Source organism: Montipora capricornis, chromosome 2 (genome assembly GCF_036669925.1).
Source record: "Montipora capricornis isolate CH-2021 chromosome 2, ASM3666992v2, whole genome shotgun sequence".
NCBI lineage: Eukaryota > Metazoa > Cnidaria > Anthozoa > Scleractinia > Acroporidae > Montipora > Montipora capricornis.
In genome coordinates, this window is record NC_090884.1 from 29,481,307 (window position 1) to 29,491,306 (window position 10,000).

General features: G+C 39.1%; 2 protein-coding genes across 2 annotated transcripts in view; one reads left to right on the forward strand and one right to left on the reverse strand.

Moving 5' to 3' along the window:
• LOC138039278 (uncharacterized) overlaps positions 1–4,319 on the forward strand; it is a 54,667-nt gene extending 50,348 nt beyond the window's left edge. The window contains 4 exon segments of the mRNA XM_068885491.1: positions 1,102–1,164; positions 2,288–2,395; positions 2,813–2,937; positions 3,025–4,319. Of these exon segments, the coding sequence (XP_068741592.1) occupies positions 1,102–1,164; positions 2,288–2,395; positions 2,813–2,937; positions 3,025–3,193 (465 nt within the window). The 3' untranslated portion in view covers positions 3,194–4,319.
• Positions 3,024–9,242, reverse strand: LOC138039277 (adrenocorticotropic hormone receptor-like). The gene has a single exon (XM_068885490.1). The coding sequence runs from the start codon at positions 5,793–5,795 to the stop codon at positions 4,869–4,871; it is 927 nt and encodes a 308-aa protein (XP_068741591.1). The 5' UTR covers positions 5,796–9,242; the 3' UTR covers positions 3,024–4,868.
• Positions 9,243–10,000: the final 758 nt, after the last annotated feature.

Below are 10,000 nucleotides of genomic sequence, written 5' to 3' on the forward strand. Positions count from 1 at the left end.
CAAAGACTGTATAACTTTATCCAGGGGATAAGCTACCCGGCATCCAGAGTACAAAATATACTCCAAGTCAAACGTTGTCCAAGGTATTCTTACACGCCTTTACTAAGATGTGCATAGAGTGTGCATATTACGATTACGTGAGCAAATACCGAAATCTTTGCACATAGTGAAACTGTCAGATAGAGACTTAATCCATTGGATGAAGTTTTCCGGCCTTTGAACAAATGGGGCCTGGTGACAATGTGAACTGTAACTTTCGTTTAAGTGGATCGTCTTCTGAAAACATATGTTCTATTTCATTCATTTATTCGCTCGTCGCGTTCGAGATATAATTCGAACTCACAAATAACCAGCGCTCAGTTGGCTTTTTTAGCTCAGTTGACATAGCAAGTGCAGCGCATTCGCACGGTCATGGATTCGAGCCCCGTTCACTGAAGCCTGGACGTTTTATGAGCTTTCTTCGTAACTTTTTAAGTTGCTGCTAAACTGCGATGATCTTCATCTCTGAGCTCAAGTAAATCAATTTTCCTTCGTGAACTCCAGGCAATTTTATGACCTCCGGGCAATTGTAACTCTTTATAGTTATTTCTGGAGGTCAGTACCTTCATCAATAAATACTTAAAAGTTTTTCTTATTCTGACTGTAATTTGCTGGGTACAATAAAACTTATTGCACTGTATTGCCAGGGGCCTAATCGGCCTCATCAACCCGAGTTGAAATAAAGTTATATCTGTCTGCATCCATCCATCCATCCATCCATCCATCCATCCATCCATCCACAGTTAAAATATGTGAAAAAAAAAAATCATATATCTGTATCATGGAATCCTTTCATGCCAGAACGTTCGAAGCTAAGACAATTTTTGGAATAAAAGTGCTCACAGTTCTTTTCTCCTGCTCCTATTCGAACTGAAGTTTGGCTAGTCCTTACTCAAGCCGAAAAATACGCCAAAAGGTGTGAACTTTTGCTATAAAAAGTACCACCTTTCTCGTCGGCAACTCTTTATTTATGACCAGAGCCTCGCCTTGGGGAGTTAAGTTCTGAAGCAGTCTCTCTCGCCGAAATGTATCTGAATCTGGAAAATGATTTTTTCCTCACAGACTCCGGAACATTCACAGCATTTAAAAGCTATTGTCCCCTCTTTGCAAACAACGCTAATCTCGGTAAGTATAATCCGTTGCCTTGTTTGTTAAAATGCGGGAGGGATTCCCCCTGGTATTTTCTTACTTCAAATGGTTAGATTTTTTTGGCACCAACAGGGATTTGTCTCCCGTCAAAATCCCGGGGAGGCATCACTGTAGTCCCCCCGCATATGCAAAGTGATATGGTATTAAATATATAATATAGGGTTTGTCACGTGATTACCAGATAAATTTTGGATTCGTCTGAACTCTGTTCGCACGGAGGAAACGGATATTGATGACTTTTCATCACCAAACGCCCCGAAGAATGTCTAGAGTTCCTAGAGGGGAAATTGTTTCCTGTACTTTGTCTTGTGTAGGTGTGCAAATCTTAATTCTCATAGTTAATAAATTACATGTTAAGTTTCGGATCTTTCCAAAGCTCCTGTTTTTTTGTGTTTGTTTTTTTTTTTTTTTTTTTTTTTTTTTTTTTTCAGTAAGGGCGTGAATTTTAAAATTACTGTTACTTAGTTTGTTTTGTTGTTGTTGATAACTGTGGGAGACAATTTCCATTGGAGTAATGATTAGGAGTTGTCAATGCGATGATAGCTGTAGTTAAAGCATTCAGTATTAGCTGCGAAACGCATGAGGTTCAAAACGTTATTCTAACAGTCGTAGCTGAAAGGCTTGACTTAAAGCAAAACGATTTTTTTCTCAGGTTTTTGCTGACTTCCCTTAGGCTTTGTTGCCTTGATAGCCAATCAAATACGAGCCCTGGATGGCGCAATTTTCCCATGATTGCGTGATACATGTGCGTGGCTTCTGTTTAACCATCTCGATTTTTTTCATGTACGGTATATTATTGATGAGAAAGCACATGATTTTTCTCGTGCAATTTGGAATAAATAAGAACTTGTAATTTTTTTCAAATACTACAAATTGCACTGGCCCTTACTGGTTAATGCAATTTTGTGCGTCTTTAAAAGAAAATTACTCGTGATTAGTTATTCCAAATTGCACTCGAAATAATTATTATGCGATTACCTATACCAAATTACTAGGGAATGTACGAATTATTCGATTACATTTAGAAATGATAGGTGCATTATTGAGGGTTACTACGGGAGTGAGTAAAATGTGAAGGTTATTTTAATTATTATTTCAGGTCATGACCAAGGCTTCTGCTGAGGAAACTGACCTGAAAGTGAAGCATGTCCGTGAAGTGCTTAGACTGACATACAAGTTCATTAGCCAAGCGAAAAAGACCGAGGAGGTAACAATTTACTTTCTCTGATAAATTGTGTTACAACTCAATCATTGGATCCCCTCTTTAGTTCCCGATTCTCTTTGAGTTACTACGTAAGACTTTTCATTTATAATAAATTTCTGCCCTGAACAATCGCATGCCTTTCTGCCTTCCTTCTTAATGTATCCGTTATGCTTTTGTTGTTGTTGTTGTTGTTGTTGTTGTTGTTGTTGTTGTTGGACAATTCTTTACTATTTCGTCAGGTTACAACCAACGGAAAGGCTATGTTGAGCTATCTAGTATACCACTGTAAATCCCTCAGTGGTATTCTAAAATAAAGTACTAATTGACTTATCGTATCACAACTTCAGTTACAAGTTGGCTCGCCGTGGTTATTTACATACAGATCTGCTACCGACATTGTATCCAAAATTGTTTGTATAGGTCTCCGCCTTATTACAGACCGATGAACTCAGAAAAGGAGTGGCATTGATTCAACAGAGTACGTTATTTGAAAAATCGCCCGACTTGAAGAGCATTTGCAACCAAATCTACTCAAGCTTGTCACGGTTAGTATTTTCTTGGCGAGTCTGCGTTGATGGTTTCGAAAAAATTTCTAAGCGTGAAGCTGATTTCTTGTTTATTTTTCTCGTTAGGGATGATGATGACGCAAGAAAAATTAAACCTGAAAAATCAAAAAGAAAGCGGGAAGTAAATGAACATTTAAAAGATGAGAGTTCGTCGGAGCGCAACGGTGTGGATTCCGCACAAGTGGACAGCGATGGAGACAGAAAGAGGAAAAAGAAAAAGAAAAAGGATCGATAAGGCACTGTTTTTTTTATGCACTGCGTTTACAAATTGATTAGTTTGCGCGACAAGCGGTTGATGCATGAGGACCTCAAAGGGCGAATTGACTGGGGGCGACGGAATTGGGACACGAGATAACGCAACAGATACTAGCCAGCTCTTTAAACCCCTCATTGGAACACAGCTGTATGGCTTTAGGGTTAGGTTGTATTTTTCTACCCATGTGAACCAATCATGACAGCCGGTTGGAACTGCTTCCTCGCGCTGACGCAAACTCACGGATTATCTCCTCTTTTTCAATGAACAACTGAACAACCACGCAAGTTATGCTTTGATAAGAACTGTGTCATCTTTTTTGTTAACAAACTTTTTAAAAACAAGAACTGAAAATACAACCGACTCACGTGGCGCAAATTACAAGAAAATGCCCTTCTTGGGAAGAAACGTTTATGATAAATCTTTTTATTTTTTTCCTTCTACCATACTTGTTTGACTTGCTCTGATCGCACAAGTAACATCACAATTTACGGATCCTTTAGAACGTGAGAATGTGGACTTCAAATGTGAAATTCAAATGTGAAATGTCAACTCAGATTTCAGAGCAAAGGCAAGGCCGACAAATGACTCGAAATAGAGACATTAGAATGCTGGGTAAAGAAAGTCAAGGTGCGCATGACTTTGTTTGACACACATTGCAATCCAGGACGGTGCTGTCAGGCATTCAAGACAAGTCATTTAGTTCTTTCTCTCTCTTTTTTTTTTCCCTCCTCCTTGGTTGAATGAAGTTGTGCCTATTTATTCCAGCTATCGGGGATAGATACAACTAACTCATCAAGCCCTTTATTTGGGTTCGTTGTTCATTGTGTCTACTCAGCTGCTTCTCAAAACAAACTTCATTCTGTTTACTTGCTATAATGTGATGCATGACCAATAGGTAACCGATTTTCTCACATTTTGAGATAGACAATTCAGTTCGTTAGATCTTGTAAATTTTCGACCGAAGCTTGATCGACCGAAGCTTGATTGATCTTTAAGCTCACAACAAATGTCACCCACCATTACAGTACTACAGTTTTAAGAAACTTGCCCTGAAATCTCTCTACAAATGTTATTAAATATTCGTAAGAGTTGTGTTATCGTTAAATTTGCCCATTAAATCAGAAAATGAGTCTTTGCTTTACGCATAGTTAATGAAGGACTGGTTTTGAAGCTCGGCAAACATCAGAGGAGCAAACGAAGATGCCAAGATTTAGGTTGGAAAGTCCACAACCTTGCTCAATCTTTTGTTTTGCGCTCATACGCTATGCATGAATTACGTAACCAACACGTTTGTATTGGTTAGTTCTTCAGTACGGAGTAAACAACTACCGTATTGTTTTTGTGCACGGTCAAGCCCAAGAAAGAGAACAAAAACCTACCACAAAGAAATTTGTCGGGTTTCATAACCATTTCCCCGTATTAACTATGCTGTAGGTTTACCCTGAACGTTCTTTCAGTAAATCCTCGAAGACTGGGACATTCAAATAAAGAAGGTTTCCTCTTTTCAGGTCTCTCTTGCGAATTTCGTCGTCTCTGAAGCTATCAAAAAACCCAACAGGGCTGAATATTTATCACTGTGATAACAAATCTTACATTTTGGTGTTTTATCGACCTGCTTTATCTATGGTTACTTCCACCGTGATTCCTTTTACACTCAAGTCGTTTTGACAAGGAATATTCTTTTCATTGTTCTCTTTAAATTTTCACGTATTTCTCCATATCTCGAGAAGCAAACGATAGGGTTCAACGATGAATTTAGTAGCACAATGAACACTGAGATGTTGTGAGCTAATAAAGGAAACACGCCGGGCGTGTTGATTAACGATAAAACCGATGAACAAAGAAAAGGAAGATAACAGGCCATGAAAACAACATACAGAAAGATGGCGTTGTGACACAGTTTATTCCTTCGAAGTACCTCCCTTCCAGTTCCTCTCGATAACCGTTGTTGGCTTTGTATTTGATTTCTATGATATCGTGAAACACTGTAAATGCGAATGTATGCCACAGTTGTGCTCAACAAGCCACCGATCTCAACAATCACATTCGCCAGTCTATTTCGAATGGAGGTTGTGATAAAAATGCCGGCGACTCCACCACTTATTAACCAAAGAATTACCAATGAGAGCTCAACACGTCTTGGGGTGACAAGTTCTTGATATCGCAAATGAAGTGAAATGGCAATAAGTCTGTCAACAGCCATGGCAGTAACAGTGAGAAAAGATACAACACCGAGTAGATTAAGGACAAAATAACATACTGTTAGAATAGTTGGACAGAGGAAGTCAATAGAGGCTCCTTCTACTGCTTTTCTGGATATTATCGCAATAATGATTCCAAACATAAGCTGTGCCAAGGACCCCACTGCCAAATCTGACATAGCTAAGTTTAGCAACAGTTTCTTTATATTAGGTAACATGGAAGAGGCTCTCCAAATGGCAGTTATGACAAGCAGATTTCCAATAGTTGCCACTAATGCAAAAAAGAAATTTGATACGATCATAATCACCATAAAGGTTCCATGAAGGTGAACAAGTTGTGATAGTTCCTGTAACATTAGACTACATAACTGGGTGGCCATTTCCCAGTAGTTTATTGCCTTAAGTCGGCTGTAGCGGTGAGCAGATGATTTGTTCTACTATTCGTGTCATGAAATTTTGCTGTATTCTCGCACTATCATTTATTAAAACTGTTTCTGCTTAATTAGTTTGCTTTGCAAGTTGCAGGTGGATAAACTCAAAAACACGACGTAGCTAAACGTCATTGTATCAATGTCATTCGTTAGTCACGTGCGAACCGCCGGTTAATTGATAAGGATTATAAATACTATTGTATTGATTATTCGTTCTCTTTTATCCTCAAAATATATTCGCTATTAGTGATAGAGACTAGGGCTACTTTCCACCTTTTAATAAAAACCACAAAGATCCGAAGTAATTCATTCGCTCGGAAACGTTCTTGGAAATTTCTAGTTTATGTACTTGAAATAACTTATTATCTGTTAATATTACATGGCCTTCCTCGTGTCATTCTAAAAATTTGAAACAAACTAAAAAATTATATATTTCCATTGTTGAAATGCAGATGACAGCGGAAAGATGATAGCGCGGCGGATATCCTGAAACCCACGTCATGCCATCCTACTAAGCACTCAGGCGGAAATATTGACACGGTTTTACATTTTTAAAAAAAGTCAAAATATGATTGCGTGCTCATGGCAGTCAAGATTATCCTTCTACGGACTCAAAGTCGTCGTAAGGGACGAACGTTTGACTCAAAACTGATTTTTCAGATATTCCCTGCAGTATGGCTGCCAATACGTCAGATAATTGCCTTTTCTAATTAATTAAAAGCATTCAATCCCTTCATTACTATTATTATTATGCAGGGTTTTTTTTTGGGCGGTATTTTTGTTAACGGGTCAATTTGAAATATCAGTCATTTTTTCTATAAAAGAACTAAATCGGATGAAAACAAATAAAAAATCTTCCCTCAATCGACTAGTGGCTGCCTAATTTTGCCAAGCACTTCGGAGTTCGGTATCCAAATATTGGCTAACAACCATTATCTTTGTTTGCGAAAATATTTCACAGCGTTTAAGCTAACGTCGAGTTGAACTTGGTGCATAGTTAGTTTTTAGGGGTGACTGCCTCGAGTTTTGTTCTCTCGTCAACAACCAACGCTTTAAAAGTCCAAGTGAGGAATCAATTCCTAGCACTAAAGGCTATCAACAACTATATTTATTCTTCTAAGATAAAATCGTCACCTTTCCTGCTGCTAAATTGGTTACATTGAGGGATAGATGCGGTTTTCCGAGATATTAGAGACTTGAGATCTACGACGTTGACGAAACCTCACTTTACCCGCGATTAGTGCATCTCGTTCACGTCGTCATTGGTCGAAATATCCTAGAAATTTTTCGTCAAAACCTCAAATTTTGGGATTTCGCGTCGTTGTGCAGGCGAGTACCGCACGAATTTGTGCTAAAGTGCGTTCCGCACGTGCAGCACGATTATTTTAACCAATGATGTTGTTTTGTAGCGTTCTCGTTGACGACCGCGTCTTAGATCTGAAAGTCCCTACTTCAGGCATAATGACGTACCGAATGACACCTGCAAATACGCGTCCTTTTCCGGCCACATTCTACGCTTACCTGCGTCCGAGCACGTAGCTCATGGCTGGGTCTTGTAGCGACCTGAAAAAACTTAGGTCGAAAATATGAAACCCTGAAAATGTTCAAGGTGTATTGATTTAATTGTGTCCAAAAAGCCCTGTATTGAAATGCGCACTACAGAGTTAGTTTGGAGGTCCGCATAGCTTGCGGAATACATTATTTATTCTGTTGTTCATGATCACACGTATCTCACGGTATCACCAGCAATAAATTACAGGGTTAAGAACTGAATTAAGGAGAACCAAGAAAAATGACACGTGTTCAGCCATTAAAATCGTTGTCCCACCCCAGCTTGTGAGCCAGAACATTTCACAGCACAAATTTGGCAAATAACACGCCACCAATACAATATAAACAAACATTGCACTGAAAGCGGATTTTTTTTCTCGAAGTAGTTTTTCAGCTTGGATGTTAGGCAAGGCAAGTTGGCTCTGAATCTGATTTTGATGATATTTGACAACTTTGTAAATACGACCATATGCAACTGATGTGAATATAAGACCAACGATTTCGATAATGGCTGGGGCAATGTTATTGTGTCGAGGAAGCGTTACAAATATCGTTGCAGCAACAATACTGGCCATCCATATTGACACTAAGACAACAACGACACGTTTAAAAGTGACGAGTTCTTGATACCGTAGGTGCAGGGAAACAGCCAGAAGTCGGTCCACCGAAATGATAGTCACTGTCAAAAAAGATGCACTGGCGAGGAAAACAAAGGAGAAATAACCAATGTTTAACACCGTTGGGCAAAATATATCGAAGCGATTATTTCCTTTCTCTGACGTCGTTGTCATCACCATAAAAATGATTCCTAGCATAGGTTTTGGTAACAGGCCAGTCGCCAGATCAGCGCTAGCGAGACTCGAAAACAATATCTTTAGATTCGAAGGTATCGAGGAGGCTTTCCACAAAGCATGGATGACCATAACATTTGCGGTTGTCGATGGTAGGGAGCATGCCAAGTGTAACCCAGAGATTGCCAAGACAAAGCCTGGGTACTGCTCCACAATAGGTATGATTTCCTTTAACCTTTGGTCGCACATCTTAGCGCAGACGAGTTTGGTAATAATTCTTTGTCTTCAGACGTTTTTGTGTGAAACGTTTGGCATGCACCTCCACCTGTGGCACATAATTTAAATCATGGTCACGTTTCGTACGATTTTTACGGAAAATGATGTGGTTCATTGGCAACCTGTCGAGGCGACTTGTCAGTGTCCACTTTTTTCCAACTTAATTTCAAAACGAACTTCCTTTAAACTCTTCGCACCTGTCGCCTGTCAAATATCTTGGACTAACAGTTAGGTGTATTATATCATCATCTCTTTACTTGAAAAGAGGGTCGCAGGGCCACTACTTGATGGCTCAGGTTCATAGCATTGTGCTTTTGGTTCTTCCTTATTTATATGACCCTTATGTGGCTCCTATTCTGGCTCTTTCCCTGTCCCTCCCTGTTTTTTCCTTTCATTTGGGAGGCCAAAATTTCAAAGATTTGTACTTACGTTTAACGTTAAATAAAAACAGTGCCAGAGGTTTGCTTGGATTGATGACTTTCTTAAGTCCTCGCCAAACTATCGAACAAAGTGGGTTTCAACGCTCCAACGCTCCAATTTAGCGCCAACTTGAACTTGAATGTTTCGTTAAGCAATGTTGGATAGTGTTTTGCCACTACCTCAACATTTACATCCAACTTTGTTCGATAGTTTGGCCAGGGCTTTACTGCAATATCAACTAAGTTGTGCAAGTTTAAAGTGGTTTAATCATTGTAGTTAGTTAGTTTAATCAGCTGCTGCTGTTCTTAATTTCAAACTGCATCTAGCTAATTATTTATGCTATTCGCCAATAACGATTTTCTCCCATATTATATTCTTTTACAGGCCTACTGAATTAAACAAAGTTAGGGGAAAAGGTTTGAAGTGACAAGATCTTAATATCAAAGAAATGGATGACGGGATAAGAATTTTCTAAAACACACCGATAGCGAAGATTTACGACAGTGGCTTCAAGACGCAAACACTAGCTTTGAAACGTTACGTGAACGAAAGAGCTTCTAAAAGTGTAAAACTCGATTAAAGAGAAAACGAACTTCGGGTATGATCTATCGTATGTATTTGGCTATTTTTCTGTTTCAATTCCGCTGTACAATTTGGTGATTTTGTCAATAACTTCGGTACCACCACTGTTAAAACAGAGAGAGGGACATCGATCTTAGTGGGGTTTGCCATCAGCCCTCAAACGACCTAAAATTTAATGGATGGTCGACCGTCAAACAAGGTCTTTCAGATCTTATGATATCAGCTGCTCAGGCACAGCCTTATTGTTCCATCGAGTACCTTTAAACTTATATGGCAGTTTCCATGCTCTCAATTACGTTCACTTTGTTGTCTTTTCCACTACTTTGCGCCTGAACTGACATCACAACAGGCTTCTGTCTGATCTGGAAATAGTTCCGATTTTTTCAGTGTAATGGTTTATGTAAATGATAACTGATTTTTGACCACGCCACGCCGCGCCATTCGTTCCATTCCCTATAATCACAAGTTGAGTTCATGTCGTTTGTCCTTAAAGCGGTAAATTCCTCCTTCAGTTCCACAAAATCAACTAATACT